Here is a 20,466-nt window from a genome sequence, read left to right as displayed (position 1 = left end):
TTAAAGACTCACAGTTTTATCTCTGCATGAAGTGAAGGAATCCTTCTGTTAGAAAGGGGAATATAGCCTGCTTGAACCGTTCATTTCTACCCCAAATGCAGCAAAAATAGATCATTTGTGGCCACACAATGGGTGTCTGATTTGTCAAACAGGAGTAAATACAAATGACAAATTGGGAGCTGTGCTCATAATAATTTTTTTTTATTATTATTTTGAAGCATACATCTCATATCTGTCACTTTTAATATCCCTGTCAGTAATTATGAAAGCCCTCAAGGCTGTTTGTTCGACTCCACACGATTTGCTTTCAATGATAATAGCCTGCAGGGATATACATATATTGTTCTTGAAAGGTAATAATTAGTTTTGCATAGTCACATACCACATACTGTACAAGGGTGCCTCGTTCATGAAAAAAAGATTTTTAAGAAATGAAAGTGGGAACCTAATGAATTCTTTTTTCCCCTTCTAATGTTGCTTTTGAAGAAAACATTTAGCTTGAGTACAAATGCCTATTCAGAGCTTGAAAAATGTTTAAAATGTCATTAATTTTTTATTGAACACTTCCTTATGCTTTAAATTACATCTGGCAAATCTATAATGCATTAGATGGAGAACATTTTATGCATGGCTATACAAGAGATGAAAGAATATTTGTTAGATGTAGGAGATGGTGCAGAGGTAGTTGTGGAGACCTATTTTTCTTCTTCATTTAAGCATTCACCCTGTGAAGGAACACAGAAAACTGCACCCACAACATACTCCACAAAGTGGGAATTACAATATAATTCCCACTAGAAGAACCCAGATGTTTCAGCCATCTTTCTGAAATTCTCTTTGCAGCCTGAAAACCCATCAGTTGTTTATGCTAAGGAGGAACTTTTAAATTCATCTCAGGTTTCACTGTAGGTGACATTTGGTGGAACTTCAGTCTGCAAGTGTGTCCTCTGCATGGGACAATTTTTTCACCATTTGTGGAGACTCACCATCTAGTGCCAAAGAGCTTGTTACTTCCACTTCACTTTTCCTCGGACATGGCACTAGAATGGCTGTAAAAACGAAATGGAAAGCTTCTGCTTTGAAGCAAACCAGAGTTCCTTGTTACGTCCAATCCTGGTTACTTTAACTTATGCTTAGTTCAAAAATAGGAGCAAAAGTAATTGCCTTGTCATTTTTTACCTCTGGCCGTACCCTTCTCTGACATGTGTCCATCAAAAAGTTATCCATGAGGAAATGTAGACTTTGGATGGAAAAATGTTTCTGCACCTGGTTTAAAATGCTCACAGTTCCCCTGAGCTTGGACATAACAAGGAACTTACTCCAACATTGCACCTCATGAAACTTTCTATGACCTTAGTGAGAGGCAGAGGAAGTGAATGTGCCTTTCTATAACAGTCCAAGGTAGTGTACTGTTGCTTCCTATTGGTTTTATGTACAAAGTCTTTCCATGCCTTTATATTCTGATTTTCTCTGCCACCTACACAACTTTTGACCCAAGTGGCATAGAGCTGGAGAGATTGGGAAAGCTTCACCATCTCATCAGTTTGTAGTCACAAGCACGGGAGTGGGTACAGCATAAAAGCCGGCAACTTGAACCATCAGCCTATTATTTATTTAGAATCCCCATACCATAATAAACAAATTGGAGGATGAGGTGGAATGCTTTCTGGTTTCTTCTCAAGTCTAAGGTGCACAATTGAGACTTTAATACGTACTTGTTCCAATAATGCTTTCCCAGCTACTATATAAACCATTAAGCTTCATTACAATGTTAAGACAATTACATTGTTTGGGTTTGCGATGAAGCTGGATAAAGTCCATGAAATGTACAGATGTAGGAGGCTGTGCTGTGTTGCTAACAACTTCACAAACGAGGTGCACAGATGTCTTGTGCATCTTAAATTATGATTATTGGCCATTTTATTTTGCTATGCACTTCAGCGGGCAATCTGAGAAATGCGGTTAATTACTTTATGAGATTGTTACATACTTGAATCACAAGAGTAGAAAAATACTTCATTACAAAAAATAAAATAAAAGAACCAGCTATATCAAATAATATAATGTTCAATGCCACCACCACCCACTTCTTAACTAATTTGTATCATTATGATGAAACAAATATACTAAAGCTCGGCTCTCTCTATAAAAAACAAAACAAAACAAAAAGTGCAGCTGTATGAATTTCCTGAAAAAAATAGAGCGAGGCAGAGCGTAAATTAGTGCCTTTACATTGACAGCTTGAGGTCTCTTCACACTTCATATCGTTAGTTATGTGCGTTTTAGAAAAAGGAGAGTGTAAATATGGCAAGAAGGTGTTCAAAAACATATGGTGAGTAGCAAACCTGGGCTTTTTGCTGAATAACATGTACAGATGACTATGTGAAGGAAATACAGGAGTTTGTGGGATCTTGTCAGTAGTGGCACCATTGAATGTGCTTCTGAAAATGACCACATATGATTATTTATCAGGAGCGCCATTACTTCTAATTAGTTTAAGTTATAAGAAAGTAAGTACTATAAGTATCATTAATGCATACTGGTTTTAATCGCTTAATTTTAACCTGATCAAGAGAAGGCATTTGAACCTTTGTTCAAATCCTTTCTACCATGAAACCTGAAGTCATACCTGAATTGGAAAACAGCCGTAAAGATTAAGGCTCATTGCTATTTTTCCATAAAAGTAGGTGTCGGAACTCACCATGAACACCTCCCTTGTTCTCTTATAATGTCAATGGTGACCACCTGAGAGGTGCCAGAACTGAGTTCTGGTGAGTTTGGGGTGAAGTTGTTAGAGATATGTGAACATTCCTTCTGATGCTCACAACCTCAAAGGGCTCCTCAAGCACTTACAAAGAGTACACAGTGTGACATATTCTTCACACACACACACTTAACATATGCAAGGGGGAAAGGGGGAACGGTCCCACTCGTTCTGACCTATATGTCATTATGGTTTCTGCTCTCCCATCACCTAATGAGTTGTGGGGTGGATATCTGTGGTGGGGAGTCTGCTCTACTCAAGTAGGCTCTCTGTACAATCCTGGCTTAGAGAGCAATCCAAACCCACCATCTAATAGGATGGGTGAGCTAAGAGCCAGTGGATCATTAGCTGACATATTTAGCCTACAGCTAAGCCTAGAATCCAGTGTTTTTTTATATATATTAAAAAAAATGTTTAGGGGTTCTCTCATCTTCCTACTCATTTTGAAATACTGCCCCTCAATGAGGCCAAACTTAGATTCACAAAATGTTTAGGGGTATGCATATCCTTGCATTCCACCCCCCGAAAAAAGCACTGCTAAAATCACATGTTATCTGGAACAATAGCAAACTCTTGCCTTGTTTACTCCAACCTCCCCTTTGGTCCCTCTTCCTCTGCTCTTCTCTCCTGCCACAAATTTTAGAATTGTGTTCTGTAAAGTGCCATGCATACTGGGGACAGAAAATTCCTGTGAATACTCATGGGTGGGGTACAGGGTTTTTGTCCCACTTATGTATCTGACTCCTGAAGTGGCTGACAATTTTCACAAGTGTCCTTCCTTCCATTAGGCAAATCATGTTGTCTGTGACCGGGACTTTGCAGCCTTCCCAGAGTGCCCAGTTAAGACCCTGAGGAAACATCATGAGATACCAGTAACTTCTCCTATGGAGCTTTTTCAGATCCGGAGGCATAGCCATCCAGAGAGGCTCAGTGGCAGGATGTAGTATAATAATAATAATAATAATAATAATAATAATAATAATAATAATAATAATAATAATAATAATTATTTATTCATACCCCGCCCATCCGTCTGGGTTTCCAAAGTCACTCTGGGCGGCTTCCTACAAAAATACATTAAAGCATCAGTCATTAAAAACTTCCCTAAACAGGGCTGCCTTCAGATGTCTCCTAAACATCAGGTAGTTGTTTATTTCTTTGACATCTGATGGGAAGACGCCACTACCAAGAAGGCCCTCTGCCTGGTTCCTTGTAACTTCACTTCTCACAGTGAGGGAACCACCAGAAGGCCTTTGGCACTGAACCTCAGTGTCTGGGTTGAACGATGGGGATGGAGATGCTCCTTCAGGTATACTGGGCCAAGGCCATTTAGGCCCATTTAGGCCCACAATTTGAATTGTGCTCCAAAATGTATTGGGAGTCAATGCAGGTTTTTCAAGACCGGTGTTATGTGGTCTCGGCGGCCGCTCCCAGCCACCAGTCTAGCTGCCACATTCTGCATTAGTTGTACCCACCTTCATAGGATAAATATTAACACACATAGGTGCCAACTCCTAGGGGTTGAGGTCCCTTTGCCCCCCCCATAAAATATTTGAGGCGGCTGAACCTCCGCAAAGTTGATGAGCATTTCCATTCAAATAGTATGTGTGTGCTGTGTCTTGTTGTTGATTATGTGGGGCAGGGGCTTACCTGCCCCCCCCAATATTTTATTCAAGTTGGCACCCCTTTTTACACAAAAAAAGCCTATACACCCTGCCCTTGCATGCTACCACCCTTGGTCACCTCACAATAAGATACGCTCAAAATACCATTTCGCCCAAATTCTCAATGAGACAGAAAAATGGAAGCTTCTTCAACAGGGGGGTGGGGGGTGGGAAGAACTTTCACAAAACTGGAGGGCAGATTTTGGCATGGCAAAAATTATGCGTTCTTCATGACCATCTAATCAAAGGGATAATGCAGCCTGTTAGCTGAGCACAGATTAATGCAGTATTCAAATAGTGCCTTCTTCCGGTGCTTCTAGGGCACTATAGCTCTTAATGTATCTTCCTAAGAACATCTGCAGCTTGAAATCCCACAGTCTAGCCCATGTTTCTCTGAAACAGATATCAATTAGTGTTTCTACTTCTTCTGTTATGGGAATATTGAATTGCTGCTTTTCTCCACTTGTTTGAGCATCTGGGAAATCACCATGACAACCAGTGCATGCCAGGTGTCTGTTTAGAAAGCACTCCCTTCCTTCAGCCTTCCTCAGTAAAATTCATTACCTTAATTGCCAAGCTAATACTGAAGCAAAACGAGGCTGAGCATAAAGATTAAAAAGACATACTTCTTGATTAAAATCTTCATAACCCAAAATCTGTATAATCTGTAAACTACACCAAATATATAAATCAGTTTAAGCCTGGAAGAAGCCCATTAATATGCACGAATATATATATATTTAACACTCTCAAAATTACCACTCCTGTTAAATAAAGCGAAAACAGAAAATGAGGAATACTACATTCTTTCAAAAAATGTTGAAACTACGACTTGAGGGTAGAATTAGATTTTTTTTTTTTAAAGGAAACAGTGCGCCAGAGCATTCAATATATAGATAACCCCAAGAGGCAGATAGATTCACAGGAAAGTGTTGGAAGATTGTACAAGATCGGTACGAACGATGTGAAGAAATTGCTGCAGCATGGGCAAAAGGTCAAACTTGACCTCAGCCATTATGATTGTCTCCTCAGCCAAGTATTGCAAACTGCTGCTGCAAAATGAAACAGCTAAGTGAAGTGAGAAGGCTTTGATTGTGACTTCAACAGCCGAGTGTTTATTACTAGACCCCCCCCCCCAATGTCTGGGTTGATGGCCTCTTTGTTTCTGGGCCCATTTCAAAATGCTACCATTGATCTTCAAACCCCTAGCATAACCACATGGAGGTGTACTTGCAGGAACACCCTTCCCCCGGCCATAGAGTCTGCCATGTGCATTTAGATCGCATTAGGATTTTTCTGGGTGCCTCCACCATCATAAATGGGGTTGATGGTTGTAAGATCTAGTGAAACAATGGGGTACCTCTGTTCCATCAGGTTTCCTCACTGGTTGTGATTACCAGTGTTTGCAAAGTCTTTGCTCACATTATTTGGATTTCAAACTGCATGGATAAAGGAATATGGACCACCTGTTGGCATTGTGGTATCAGGTTAGTGACAAATGAGAATCCCTGTCAAAGTTTGACAATTGGGGTGGGGGAAATAAAGATACACCCTATTAGACAGATCCAGCTCCCCACCCCTTATAATCTACTTTATATTTTGGAAAGAGGTTTTTCTGTCCATATGTATATTTAGATGTCACTCGATACATTGCCTTGGCACAAGGGTTTCTGAGGGGAGGTTGGTACTCTTTGTTGACATTTGGATGTCAGGATGTCAGGGGCTGGGCAGAGGAGAAGTGGTGGAGACCGCCTCCCCATCCTGACCCTTCCAGGGAGGAGGAAGAGGAAGACAGTATAGATTTACAACAGGGGGTTGAGGGAGGTCACAGATCAGAGGCAGATGAGGGGGAATTCTGGGAAATCATGGGAGAGCCAGAGCATCTGGCTGACATGTTGTCGCTAGAAAGCATCCCAGACCCACCATCTCCCAGAACCTAGCAAGTCTTAAAAGTAGGAGAGCAAAGAGCTCTAAGACAGAGGGCACATAGCAGCACCCCATAGCAGAAGAGGTGATGAGGTTGACGAATGAGGATGTGGGAGATCCGGGTGGTGGAGATTCACTCAGGTCAACACCATTATCCAAGAGACTGGTTCTATAGTCTCTCTCTGTAAAGTCTGAAATAAAAAAAGGACTGTATGAAACTTGTCCTTGTCTTTATACTTTCCTGGGCAACTAGCTGGGATCCAGGGCAGCACCCTGACAGCAGGGAGCAATAGCCATTCAAAGTACATACCTTCCAACTTTTCTTGAGAAAGGAAATGTGGTCGTATGAATCCATCCCAAAGTTACACATAAAGTTGATTATTTGATGAGTATAGGTTTGTGAATGTATATCTATTGGCCTCAATTTGATGGGTTACAAACTGGCAAACTAATCTAAAACTTTTCCTCAATAGTAAAAGGTAATATATTCCCCAAATAAAACTATTCACCACCTATTATGGAGATCCATCTTGACAGGGCTAAGATGCAGACTGACTGTTAACTGCTTTTGGCTTTCCCAAGACTTAAAGCATATCCTCTTTGTGACATCACACATGACATCAGAATGGCATATTTGCATCCAACCTAGACTATCTCCATGCCAACAACAATGGCCAGTAATTTTTGACTGTCAGAAACCTTTCCTTGTCTTTAAACTTTCCTGGACAACCAGCCAGGAGCCGCTGACAGCATCCTGACAGAGACGCTATATTGAATCAAGATGGCAGATGAAAATGTGACTTCAACCACTTTGGGGCATAGGTCTAGCCATTTCCTGAGATGTTTTCACCAGAGCTGGAATGAGGGTTTCTGGAGTGGAGACGGTGGTCTTCATTGCTGTTTAGATGCCAGGTACCATTCTGAATCAAGATGGTGAAGCAAAACATAACTTTAGCATGACTTTTCCTGTTTATTCTCATAAGCATGAGGGTTTCTTAGGCAGAGGCAGCAATCTTTGTCAATGTTTGGATTCCAGGCATGTTTTGTGGACCAACACATGACTTTTCGCATGACAGGTCCAAACACAGAAATTACACTTTCCATTAAAAAAACCACATTTTTCAGTTTCTAACCTTGCTGGTGCCTTCTCAGTAGTGGTACACAGTTCTTTTTTTCTGTGGGTACGTGGGGTACACATACCCCTAAACATTTTGTGAATCTAAGTTTGGCCTCATTGAGGAGCAGTATTTCAATATGAGCAGGAAAATGAGAGAACCCCGAAACATTTTTCTTAGAAGAAGAAAAAGCACTAGTGGTACACCAGCTGTGGAAATCGGTTGGCTAAGATTTTCCTCACCATATTTCTGCTGGCATCTAGGATGCATATGGATATATACGGTTTTATTCAAAGTTTGCTTTCTTATTTGAGGTATTTATAGTCTGTACCCCATAGTCACCTTTGACTGGACTTAACCGTCCAGGGGACCTTGACCTTTACATTTTACGTTCTTCACTCAAGAGTCCCAGGGTGGGAAACAAAAACATTTTAATCACAAGTCAGAATGAAAAAAAAATAATAATCAGCTAATGCATTTAACCTGGAGAAATGATGGCTTAGCAGTGCACGTCTCCTCACAATTCCTTGCAACAATGTTATGTCTAGAGCACAGTTGGGAAAAGAAAATGGTAGCTGGATCATTGAAAGAGGAGGTCTGATCCTGCTACCTGGAGTAGCAACAAAATAAAGTGTATATATATATATATATATATATATATAGAGAGAGAGAGAGAGAGAGAGAGAGAGAGAGAGAGATGGAAGAAGCTGTTACTGTGAAGGGTAGCGCTAAAACACAATGGAGGTGAATTTTACCACACACACATACACAAATAAGAAAAATAAACCCCTATGGGGGAACAGGTATCACCCCTCCCACAGATGAAAATTTATGTTCAAATGGCATAAAGTATACCAAATCCAAACGCCATTCAGGAGCATCGCTACTGCCAGGTGAGCTGGTTCACATTTGGCAGAGATAAGACAAGCTTTTTTTTTACACCGCTTTACTGGTGTAAGTTCTTGTCGGTGCCTGGTCATATGGCTAAGCTGAATGGAGTTAGGGCTGTGCCAGCGTATGTCTACCTGATCCAGGTTTGGGGATTTATGCCAGAGGTCTGCCAGTTATTGATTTGATCATTCCAGGATAATTTAGATTTTGGATTGTCCCCTAAGGTCACAGTCCTAGAGCGATTTATCTGGGAGAAAGTCTAGTGAGACTTCCTTTCTATAGGTAGGCATTAAGTGTGTTTCTGATTGTGTGGCAATAACAGTAAAAGGCAGCGTAAACATCTCGGTGTAATAACTAGACAATTAGCATTCTACTGAATAAGTTGCTGGTTCTCTCCTGGTTAAAATTAACTAACTTTTTGAAATGAACAAAGTAGACCTCCTTCCCTATGGTGCTACAATGACGCCAACTTTAAACAGACTTCAGTTTAGCTAAATTGTTGTTAACCTAAAGTGTTTTGTTTTTCATCTGCACACAAAAAGCATCTGTGCATTTTGTTCCTGGGAGATTGTAATTGCAGAATATATGGTTTTATTTGGGATAGATGACACTCCCTCTTGCCTCTGCTAAGAACCACATTGTATTGAATATGCATAAATTTGAAAGCTGTTTCAGCATTTTCTGCTTTTTGATGTTTCAAGGCAAGATTTTCTTTTTGAGCACATTCCTAATCAGGAGAAAAAGAGACAAAGAAGGAACTGCAAAAATTGGAGCCTTTGTGAAAGATTTGAGCTGTTTAGATGCAAGATTTTGGAAGGTGCTTATCTCCTCTGGCAGAGTCCTCAGTACTTGAGATAGGCCTAGAAATAGCCTCCTATTCACAGCAGATGGTGGCGAGGCAAAGAGGGAAGGGTGAAATAATCTCATTTTCTGAATCTGTGGCCTTTCATATCTCAGGGAAGATTAAGTGATGTTGACCAGCCATACCCTGAATGGTTCTCCAGGAAATTCTCTAGATCTGTGAGGTGTAAGAATTGTGAAAGCAGAAGAATGGATAAAAATACACATTTAAAAATGGGATGAAATTAAGTTATATTCAGTGTGCCAGATTCAACTAAATAGTTATACCAGCAGGAGCAAATGCAATGAGGTCGACTAACACAAGTATGGCTTTCCTCCTTCTTCACCGCCAATGTGCCCCCCAAATTGGCTCTGGGGCTGAGAAGAACCTGCACAGAACAGGGGGAGGAGAGATGAAATAGTTGCTTCTGGCAAACAGAAATGTCTGTGCAGCAGGTCAGTTATAATAGCATAACATTGAATTCCACTCAGTACATATTTAATAATAATAATAATAATAATAATAATAATAATAATAATAATAATAATAATAATAATAATAATAAGCACTCACACTTTACATTGTGGGTACCCTTTGCGGGATCATGTGTGGTGCTACAGTTCCCAGGGAGCTTACTGGCAAACAGGGGCTGGCTTGCCTCTCAGTGTTAATTTTTGGAGGTTCACACCCAGCCTCAGTAATCAAGTTTCATTGCTGGGAGGTGGGGCCAGCCCCATTTATAAATAGGAGGTGGAGCCAACAATAGCCAGGCAGTCAGCTCTGGAGATTCACCCTCCCTACCCTCCCTTTGTTTAATGTTTTCTTGTTTGCAGGTTAACTCTTTCTTTCTGCTTAGTGGGTGTTGCTATGGTCTTTGACTAGGCGATGTTGAAGGACCGGAAAGAAATTGTCCTGCATTGGCAGGTTTTGTCTTCCCTATAGCAATTCGTCACAGCTTATGGCCTTGGGTGGAATCCTTTAGTCTTCTCTTCCCTATAAAAGGGGGGGTGAAGCGGTGACTCACCCCCCTGCGGTGGTGATTCCAGGGTCCCCCCTTAAAGGGGTGCTATATATGGGTGTCACTGGTCATACACTGAAAGGTTGTCAGTGAACTACCTTGTGTGCGGAGATATGGGCTTGGCTGCCTGCTACACTTCCCATATCCCTAAACCAAGGTCTTCCTACATTCGGAAGTTTAATAAAGTTGTGGCCTAATTTTAATTCTATGTAACATTGTCCTTATAATTCCTCAGGGCTGGGGCTGTTGCCACCTGGTCATGCAATACAACCAAATATGAATTTTATACATACATCTTAATCTTACGTTGATCGAGTGAGATCCAATATAGCACAAGTGGCCTTCTTCTGAATCTGCAATGGGAATTCTTTATCCTCTCCTCCATACTGCAGCCCCATTGGTGAGAATTAGGTTCTACTTAGTTCCAAGTCAATGTGTTCTATCTATTATTGGAAAAAAATATCTGAGGACTATGCCATAGAGCCACCCTCAGCTCTAACTATAGTCAGATTATGAGCTAAATGGGAGATATGGCAGAGAGCCTGTTTGAAGCTTAACCTCATTTGGATCTGGGAGTTTCCCTGATCTTTGCATTGCTCCAGTGCACAGGAGCTCAGGCTGTATTCTGTGGTCTAATTCCTCAGAAAGTGCACGATTCCCTAGAAAAGCAGTATCTGTTGGCTTTTGTTAGACTCTGTTAGAACTGTGATGACCTGCGTGGAAAACAAATATGATTCTTTTCTTTAACGGAGAGCCAGAAAATAACTCTTGGAAAATATGGAAGCTCTGTGTGTGTGCGTGTGTGTGTGATGATTCTCAAAGCAAGCTCTCACACACCTCCTAGCAAATTCCAAATCAAGCTAATGGGACATACCTCTGGAGGTATGCTCCAATGACACCATCATTTTGTTGTTGTTAAGTTCTCTAAACAGAAAGAAATTTAGAAAAAAATAATGGGGAAAAGAATGCTCAAGAGACAGAAACAGGGAAAGGCATTTTGGGAAAGAGAAGGCTGTTTATGAAACAAAAATTGAAAGTGTTGCAGGGTGAGATGAAAGATTGGCATTCAGCCTAAAATGCTGAAGGTTCTTAGTCTATAACTGAACTTCTAAAAACTAAGAAGGATTAATTCTATTAAATCTGTAAAAGCATTGCACATCCTTCCTTTCCCCAACAGTTCATGCTTGGTATCACCATCAAAGGGGTGAGACAAGAACATTCATTTTTCTGTAAAGTAATGGTACATGACCAATTTTAGATAATGGAAGTCCCTTGCTTTTATCTTAATCCTCAGTTATTGTTATGTCTCAAATGGGCACCATTTAATTCTGACATCCTGTTGAAGCTGATCTGGATCTTATCCTCTGGATATATGTAATTGCTGTGTGTGCTCAATTGAAAAGACTTTTAGCAAAGTGCTTTGTAGCGTATTGTCTCCCTCTAGAATAGCAAATGTCTGGTTGAACAAAACCCTTAGCACAGAGCTAGGAATGACTAGGTTGGTGCTATTTTTCAGACTAGAGATTTGTTTTCTTGTAAATTGCAAATGCCAGTCAGTTTCCAGCCAAGAAGTGACAAGAAAGTGTAGGGCATGCAAGTGTGAATCAGTGTTTTGTCCTAGATTTCTGTCATAATTGAATGTTTCTTGCCATTGAACAATGGGCCTCTTCTGCTAAACTATTTTTGTGAAAATTGATTGAAGTGAGGGGAAATATAGAAACTGCACTGAGGTGTGCTAGAACTTTCTAGCTGATATGTAGATGTGGTTATGTAACCAAAGGGCTTTCAAGCGGAGGTGTACACCGACGGCAAGATATGGTGTAGACCCTGACAAGCCTGCCTCAATCTGAGGTACCCCATAGGCCAAAAAAGTTGGAAACTAACCAACGAGTTTGCAGCTGTGTTCGATGAGTCGCTGGGATGCTACAAGGGCCCACCAGTTGCACTGAGTCTCAACCCGGCTCTTCATTTCCATGAAGGCTTGGTGGGTGCCATTTGCCCTGAAACCCAAGATTGATGCCAAGCCTCTTCCCTCTTTAGAAATGGAAGTTGTGTTTAAAAGTTATGCAATGAGACTTCCATGCTCATTCTACAATGCAGAACTTGTGATTCACCTTGCCAGACTTGGATCACCAGCTTAATAATAATGCTGATTTTGCTGCTTGAGAGAGAATTTAAAAAGTGAATGAATGAATGAATGAATGAATGAATGAATGAATAGGGGACGGGGTTGCCAGTACATAACTAGTAGGCTGCATTTGGCTTAGTTGATCTCTGGGAGCTCAGGGCTACCATAGCGAAATGGAAAAATGGGTATACGGCAGCAGTGGGGAGCCTCCAGTCCATAGGTCTAAGTTATGCCCATTCAGAGTCCTAATTAGGGACGCAGGTAAACCACAGAGCCTAGGACTTGCTGATCAGAAGGTCAGTGGTTTGAATCCCTGTGACGGGGTGAGCTCCCGTTGCTCAGTCCCTGCTCCTGCCCACCTAGCAGTTCGAAAGCATGTCAAAGTGCAAGTAGATAAATAGGTACCGCTACGGCGGGAAGGTAAATGGTGTTTCGTGTGCTGCTCTGGTTCTTCAGAAGCGGCTTAGTCATGCTGGCCACATGACCCGGAAGCTGTATATTGGCTCCCTCGGCCAATATAGCAAGATTAGCTCCACAACCCCAGAGTCAGTCATGACTGGACTTAATGGTCAGGGGTCTCTGTACCTTTATTAGAGTCCTAATTTGGCCTCTCAGGATCTTTTACTCAAGGCACCCCAACTTGTCCCACTCATATTTGATACCAGAGGTGGAATTGGTGAAGTTGCAGCTGCAGATGAACAACTGGGAACTTTAAAGTGCATTCCTGATTGTTCCTTGGCAAGCAGGACTTGTACTTGGTGCCTTTTAATTTGGCATAAAACAGAAGCTCTGCTGGGATTGGGTCCAATCAGGAGCATCCGATTGGACCTCACAATTGGAGCAGATACATATTGAAAGCCACGAGGGTGGTGCTATGGGTTAAACCACAGAGCCTAGGGCTTGCCGATCAGGTCAGCAGTTTGAATCCCCGCAACGGGGTGGGCTCCCATTGCTCGGTCCCAGCTCCTGCCAACCTAGCAGTTTGAAAGCAGCTCAAAGTGCAAGTAGATAAATAGGTACCACTCTGGCGGGAAGGTAAACGGCGTTTCTGTGTGCTGCTCTGATTTGCCAGATGTGGCTTAGTCATGCTGGCCACATGACCCGGAAGCTGTACGCCGGCTCCCTTGGCCAATAAAGCGAGATGAGCGCCGCAACCCCAGAGTCATCTGCGACTGGACCTAATGGTCAGGGGTCCCTTTACCTTTACCTATTGAAAGCAGGGTTTGAATATGCTGCCAATCAACTGTTTGGGTGGCTCCTGGAAAACCTCACTCATCTTCTAGCGTGGTTTGATTTCAACCTGACCCACCTATGAAAATGGCTCACAGGTGGTGGAGGAGGTCAGGATCTGGCCTGCCAGATAGATCCAGTTCCCTACCCCTTGTATAAGAATACAAAAAGGAGCAAAGTCAAATAATGTACAGTATTGTGACCATGTTGCTGCAATACACCATATTAGCATACTTGCAGGCATTTGGGGATTTTGCTAAAAGGTCCCATCCATACCCCTCACACTGCCAGAGGGCATTACTTTTAATGGCATGAGTCGCAGGGGGCTGAGAACGGGTCTTGGCATGTAGATGATTTGTCTAGCACTATTCAGTTTTTAGCCTTAAATTAATGCACACTAGCTTGCTGATATAAGCAATATAGAAGTTTTTTTTCTCAAGGCAAAAGGAGATGAGCTTCATTATAAATCTCTAACGCCATATGGAGTGACATCCTGTTGTACATGCTTTATGGAATTCTGCCAAGGCCCCATTCATTTCTTTAGCAGGCTTGTTAACTTTTAAGTTTAGAAATTACTCTGGTGATCAGATCCTTTGTCATGTCCTAATCCAAATAGGTTTCTTTTTTTCCTCCAGTGCTACATCTAATGCGGACAAAGGCAGACTGTCAAAAACTCATCTCTTTCCTCTGGCTGTGCCTGAAGCTTAGTTTTATATAGAACTCCACAGGAGTCTTGAAAATATTATGGTCTCACCCCCTTCCTTTTATCCATTTTCTCTCCTTTTAAAGAACACATTGAGCACCCTTGTATTTTTCATCAAGAGCTGATCACTTCCATGTTAGAATTCTCTTCCGTTCAGATTTTAAGTAGTCTCATATTTTGCTCATTCAAGCAAGTCTATTTCCCAAGCATTTCAACATAGGGATATGTGGGAATACCCCTCCCTGAGATTTCACTAGTCATGGATAGTCCCCACAAAATGCCTTCCAATGATTACCCAGGAAGCAATTTCTCCCATCTCCCATTGCCACAAAAACAAACTCTTCAAATTTCTTCTCAGATTTTGCTTGAGGGAAGAAAAACAAACCCATGGAGATTTTCTCTGAGAGGACCAGAACAGGTTATGAACGCAGGGCTTATTCACACAGTGGGAAATAATGTTGTCCTGCTATATGTCAACTGGACCAGGTAGTCAATCAACAACTTAGATACCCCTACCCCCCCCCAATTCCAGAAAGCTCTTTAGTAATATTAAGTATTCCACACACACACCCCAGCAGCTCCTTTCTCTTTATATTCTGCTGATATGGTAACTTCAACATATCCATGACTGATAGGGTATGTATCAAGTATAAGATAGCCAAACCTGGAAGCATTACTGTAGTGTTTCTTGTAATAACTTTTATTTAACAAAACCTCTTTCATACCTCCCATCTATTTTGGAGGGCTTAAATCTTTTTTAAAATTTAAGACCACAAATATTTTTCACCTACTCAGTGATTAATGACTCAACTTTGGGGGCAATGCCTCACACATTTGGGGGTTCTTTATTACTATTATTATTATTATTATTATTATTATTATTATTATTATTGCTATTTTATTAGGAACACATTTATTCAAAAGTTACACACCAGCTTTGTCCACTCTTTGAGGGAGGTCACAGCTCAGAGGCAGATGAAGGAGAAAGTTGGGAAATAATGGGAGAGTAGGTGGAGGAAGAGGAAGCACGAGGGGGGTGACAGCTGATGGATACAGCATCTTTAGAAAACATTCCAGACCCTCCATCTCCCAGAAGCTGGTGAGCTTTGAAAGTAGAAGAGCAAAGAGCTCAAAGACAGAGGGCACCTATCAGCATGCGTAGAAGAGAAAATGAGATTGACGGATGAGGAAGTGGGAGAGACGGGGGGTGGAGATTCACTCGGGACAATGCCATTATCCAAGAGGCTGGTTCTATAGCCTCCCTCTGTAAATACTGAATAAAAAGTGGGCTGTAAGAAACATTTCCTTGTCTTTGTACATTCCTAGGCAATCAGCCGTGGGAGTCGCTGGCAGCAGCCTGACAGGAAGATACCAGATTCCTGCCTCCTGATCTATATCTTTAAAAATGCAATGCCCAGAACTGGATCTAATACTCCATATGGCCTTGTACTAGTGCTAAATTTAGTGCTGGTCTAGGTAGGCCACTGAATGACTCGAAATTAACTCCTCGTATCTTTAACAGGGCAATTCTAAATGTGTTTACTCTTAAGAATATACCAGTACAGTGGTACCTCGGGTTAAGAACTTAATTCGTTCTGGAGGTACCACTTTAGCTAGTGGGGCCTCCCGCTGCTGCCGCGCTGCCGGAGCACAATTTCTGTTCTCATCCTGAAGTAAAGTTCTTAACCCGAGGTACTCTTTCTGGGTTAGCAGAGTCTGTAACCTGAAGCGTATGTAACCTAAGGTACCACTGTAAAATAATTGGACTCACTTCCAAATAAGTTTGCAAAAGATTGCAGCTGAGGTAGCGTTCTAGTCTAGGATTCCATGGTCAGTCAGCATTTTGACCTTGCTTAGGCTAGAGCTACATATGGGGCAGAATGTGGTGGTAGATTCAGACATACCATTCATGAGCCCTCCCACCTCTCTCACACGCATACAAGCAGAAAATGTCACAATTCTACCAGAGAGAGAAAGTGAGAGGGAGATGCTCAACCCTAGACCCTATGCATTTGTATGCTGCACTGTTTTTCTGTTTTTCAGGAATTTTAATACTGGGGAGAACAAGAAAAATGTGATCCCATGCTGGAACACTGAGTGAGTTCATCAATGTTATAATTTCAGTATTCCACCATGCCATATTGTTTCGTATGCATATCAGACCTTATTCTCATTGCCAAAATGTTCTTTTATAACTAACTCTTTCATAATGGTCTCCCAAAACATATCTTCGGGAATTTTAAACTGCATCCCCCTGAAACAGCACACTAGCATTACTAATGATATGAACTTATTAACCCATTGGGGGGGGGACCCATGTGATGTCTTTAAAGTCACAGTTGTTTTAATTAGTGCAACAGCATGAAGCATGGCTTGCATCCAAATGGCCATATGGTGTAGCACTTTGGGAGTCTTCTTGTTTGCCCAGAGGGTGCAAATGTGTTTATTGAAATTCCAAAATGTATTTACCACTGAAGAAGAAAAATAATCGACAATGCAGCTTCAATATGTAAACTAGGCAGCGGAAATTATTGATAACTTAGGAGTGTCATGGCACACACAGCGGTATGTATTTTGAGGACATGTTTGCCTCCATGAACATGTTCTGTCTACTTTCATCTGTTTAAAACATTTATATGACAGTTGTCTACAAAAAGCATTTAAAGTGGTCTACAAGAAAGGAGTGAATGTGACTAATACAGTAGTACCTCGGGTTAAGAACTTAATTCATTCTGGAGGTCTGTTCTTAACCTGAAACTGTTCTTAACCTGAAGTACCACTTTAGCTAATGGGGCCTCCCGCTGCCAGAGCACAATTTCGGTTCTCATCCTGAAGCAAAGTTCTTAACCCGAGGTACTATTTCTGGGTTAGCGGAGCCTGTAACCTGAAGCGTCTGTAACCCGAGGTACCACTGTAACAGTAAAAAGTAGCAGAATGAATAAGGATGTACCAAAAATGAACAACTCACTCCCCCTCCACTCGTAGCTCCAGTATTTCATTTCCATCATGTTTAGAAGTGTGTTTATTCATTCAGGCTTTAGGAGAAATTGATACAGTATGCCAGATATGATATTCAGAATTAGTTGAGATGATTCTTGCTGCATAATCCGCTTTGTGGTGATTTGAATTTGCAGGGCATTTATTCTTATTTTATATAGGATTTTTTATGTAATGTATGTTAGCAATGAGCAGATGAAGTGCAATCTACCACTGTGAGGCCTTTTCCACTTGCCACTAGAGATGGAGGGTCCCATTAAAATCTAGTCCATCCCAGTCCTCAGAGGGGAGAAACTAGGACTGTGGGTACATGACATTTTGCTCTAGAAACAATGGAAACTGAATGCTTGTTTTGTGGTCCCCACACAATCTAGATCCACTGCATATTTTCTGCCACTGACAAGCTCTTCTTGAGAAACTGGTATAGTTCCAAAAATAAAAGCTCAGTGCTGTTTGATTCTGCATTACCCCGCAGTGTGTCCATTTGAAAACAGATAAAAACAGGTGTCGGCATTCCTAGATACAGGGAAGAGTGGATCCATACCTGCCCAGTGGTGTTGTCTGCTTACAAATATGTCTGAAAACATGATATGAAGACTGGTAACATTAACCCCGCCATGTAGGAATCCCTTGCAGATGACCACAGTTTCTAGACACAATCAGGTCATGTGTGCGCAGCAGTGACCAGAGGTCGTCTGGTCTGCTGAGAGGAGCACAGAAAGAAGAAACATCATGGTATACCTGCATCAACACAACTGGAAGCCTTCATCTGCCCCAGCTGCAACAAAACATGTCTCTTCCATTTCACTCTCTGCAACCACAGCAGACACTGTAACTCTCCAATGATTCGACTTCATCCCCAAAGGCACACTCTTCCGAGACAGATGGATGCTAACCAGACTATAGTTTAGCAAGGATGCTGAGGATCTTGGTCCATGGGAACAGGCATCACGCTGCTGGGAGCTCTTTTCCAGAGCTGAAAGGCGGTATTGAAATACATTCTGAATAAATCAGCTTAAGCAAAGTAGAATTGCAACCATGCCCTGAGACATAATTATTGCTCGTTTTGCCTCCTGTGCAAACAAAAGATAAGAAGCCAGCCTGGCCTTTGCCGCAGTTTAAAGAATATGTGTGTTGGGGTGTGCTAATCTAGTAACTGTGAAAGCAGGTCAGAGCTGCAGTGCAGGAAATGGACGTTTGCTCAGCACTCTTGATTAATGAGTCAAGGAGTTGCAAGCAGGGACAGACATCAGGGAACAAGCATGGTCAGTAAATAGCCAAGGTATGGCCCAGCAGTCTCCTTATTGCATATTTCAAGAAGTTACAGCCTAATTCCATGAGGCAAGTGTTTAGAACTAGGGCGAACATCCACTGTATCACTGTATCATCATAGCCTGTGGCTTTATGCAGGCATTCAGATCCAAGATGCCGTGTCATTCATTGGGGACATTTTGCTGCCCCAAGCAGTTTTATGGCACTATGCTACAAATACACTCCCTTCCAACATAGTGAGAAAGCATATGTGATTGTATATGGCTGCATCACTCTAAGCCTGTATCTTTCATATCATAAGGTGCAGCCACTAGGGGAAACAAAACATTTTTGACTAGCTGGCCCTAGGATTTGAAGGTTAAGATGTTGATACTCATGATGTAGTACCTCTTTGCATTGTTTATTAGATGCTGCCACCGGCACCACTAAAAAGAGTGCTATCCCCAAGTTGACTGTTGACCAGTTCTGGGGGTCAGTAAACTAAGGACATCCACGTTTGACAGGATCACCATAGCAGTATCCCACAAAGGGCCTGAGGATAAAATAGGGAGAGAGATGACTGACATAAGCAACATCCTGAATTTGTATCAGCTACGAAGGAGCTGAGGCAACAATTTGATGTATGCTATTTTATTTGCCGATCAGAAGGTCAGTGGTTCGAATCCCCATGACAGGGTGAGCTCCCGTTGCTCGGTCCCTGCTCCTGCCAACCTATCAGTTCGAAAGCACGTCAAAGTGCAAGTACATAAATAAGTACCGCTCCAATGGGAAGGCAAACGGCATTTCCGTGCGCTGCTCTGGTTTGCCAGAAGCAGCTTAGTCATGCCGGCCACATGACCCAGAAGCTGTACACCGGCTCCCTCAGCCAATAAAGCGAGATGAGCACCACAACCCCAGACTTGGCCACGACTGGACCTAATGGTCAGGGGTCCCTTTACCCTTTACTATTTTATTTGGATAAATGCATTAATGAAAAATGTATTTTTTTATTATAAGACTTTTATTGAAGTTCATGACAATACAACAAGATAATAACTACAAACATTACAAACAACTAAGGGTAGGAGTCTTCTCCTAAAGGCCATTCTCAGCCCCTTCCACACACAAAAGATAGTCCCTCCCAGCTCTCAACTGGAATCCTTTCTCCTCCCAGCCTCTCACCCTGGGATACTGACATGGGGTTTGGATCTGATTTATTTATCCTGGCTTGGCTTAACTTTACACCAGCTTCTTGTGTATAGGATTGTCCTTCCTGTCTTGTTAAGTTCAAGCAGGCTTACTCGATCCTCTGGCTGAATTGCAGCAATAAATGTTCTCCACTCATTTCAAGACTGAACAACTAAAAAGGTCTGCATTGCAGGCACGAAAAAGCACCCTTCCCACCTTCCTCTTTTGTTTCCTCTCTGTTTTATTTTTAAACTCGGGAGCAATTTATCTATAAAAATATTGAAATGCTTTCCATCTAAAATACATATTCATAGCGCCAGAGTTTAATAAACTGCGACAGGCAGATTTTTATATTGCCATGAACAAAACAAGTGAATTTAATTAAAAATGAAGATGAAAGAGTGGGAATTGACATGAGCTTGTTTCATGCAGAGTGCCATAATAGATGCAAGAGCCACCAGAGATCAAGAAAGAGGAGGAAGGAGAGGAGTTTTGCTGGAGGGGATAGCTTTCCCCCCCTTCTTCCTAGAATTGTAGCAGGAGGGGGGATTAGGCCGGGACACGGGGGTTTAGATAAACCAAGCATAAAATAGGGTTATTTCATTTTAAAGGAACACTGGCTATGACAATCTGGAGACACCACCTGATTCTCCTTGCACATTTTGTCTGATAAAAGAGATTGGCTTCCTAGTCTAGCGAGAGAGCAAGTAGGTGAATGCATCCGGCTCCATCTCCGGCAGTGAAGAAGGC

The 20,466-nt window shown here is 41.8% G+C and overlaps 1 protein-coding gene and 2 long non-coding RNA genes across 3 annotated transcripts in view; 1 reads left to right on the top strand and 2 right to left on the bottom strand.

The window, feature by feature from the left end:
- Positions 1-6,944, bottom strand: part of LOC308593943 — a 195,014-nt gene extending 188,070 nt beyond the window's left edge. Inside the window, exon 1 of the long non-coding RNA XR_014011118.1 lies at positions 6,867-6,944. This is a non-coding gene — a long non-coding RNA (uncharacterized lncRNA). The remainder of the gene's footprint in view (positions 1-6,866) is intronic.
- Positions 178-6,860, bottom strand: LOC308593974. The gene is made up of 3 exons (XR_014011172.1): positions 6,665-6,860; positions 3,785-3,828; positions 178-2,441 (listed from the first exon to the last, which is right to left on the bottom strand). It is a non-coding gene; the product is annotated as an uncharacterized lncRNA (long non-coding RNA).
- Positions 6,945-7,042: 98 nt separating the features above from the next.
- Positions 7,043-20,466, top strand: part of LOC308593617 (uncharacterized protein) — a gene marked incomplete at its 3' end in the record, with an annotated part of 45,692 nt that continues 32,268 nt past the window's right edge. The window contains exons 1-2 of the mRNA XM_081206067.1: positions 7,043-7,266; positions 16,324-16,377. Of these exons, the coding sequence (XP_081062193.1) occupies positions 7,136-7,266; positions 16,324-16,377 (185 nt within the window). The 5' untranslated portion in view covers positions 7,043-7,135. The remainder of the gene's footprint in view (positions 7,267-16,323; positions 16,378-20,466) is intronic.

The sequence above is a fragment of the Podarcis bocagei genome (assembly GCF_964188305.1).
Source record: "Podarcis bocagei genome assembly, chromosome: 8".
NCBI classification, from domain to species: domain Eukaryota; kingdom Metazoa; phylum Chordata; class Lepidosauria; order Squamata; family Lacertidae; genus Podarcis; species Podarcis bocagei.
This window is presented reverse-complemented; position numbering and strand designations above follow the sequence as displayed.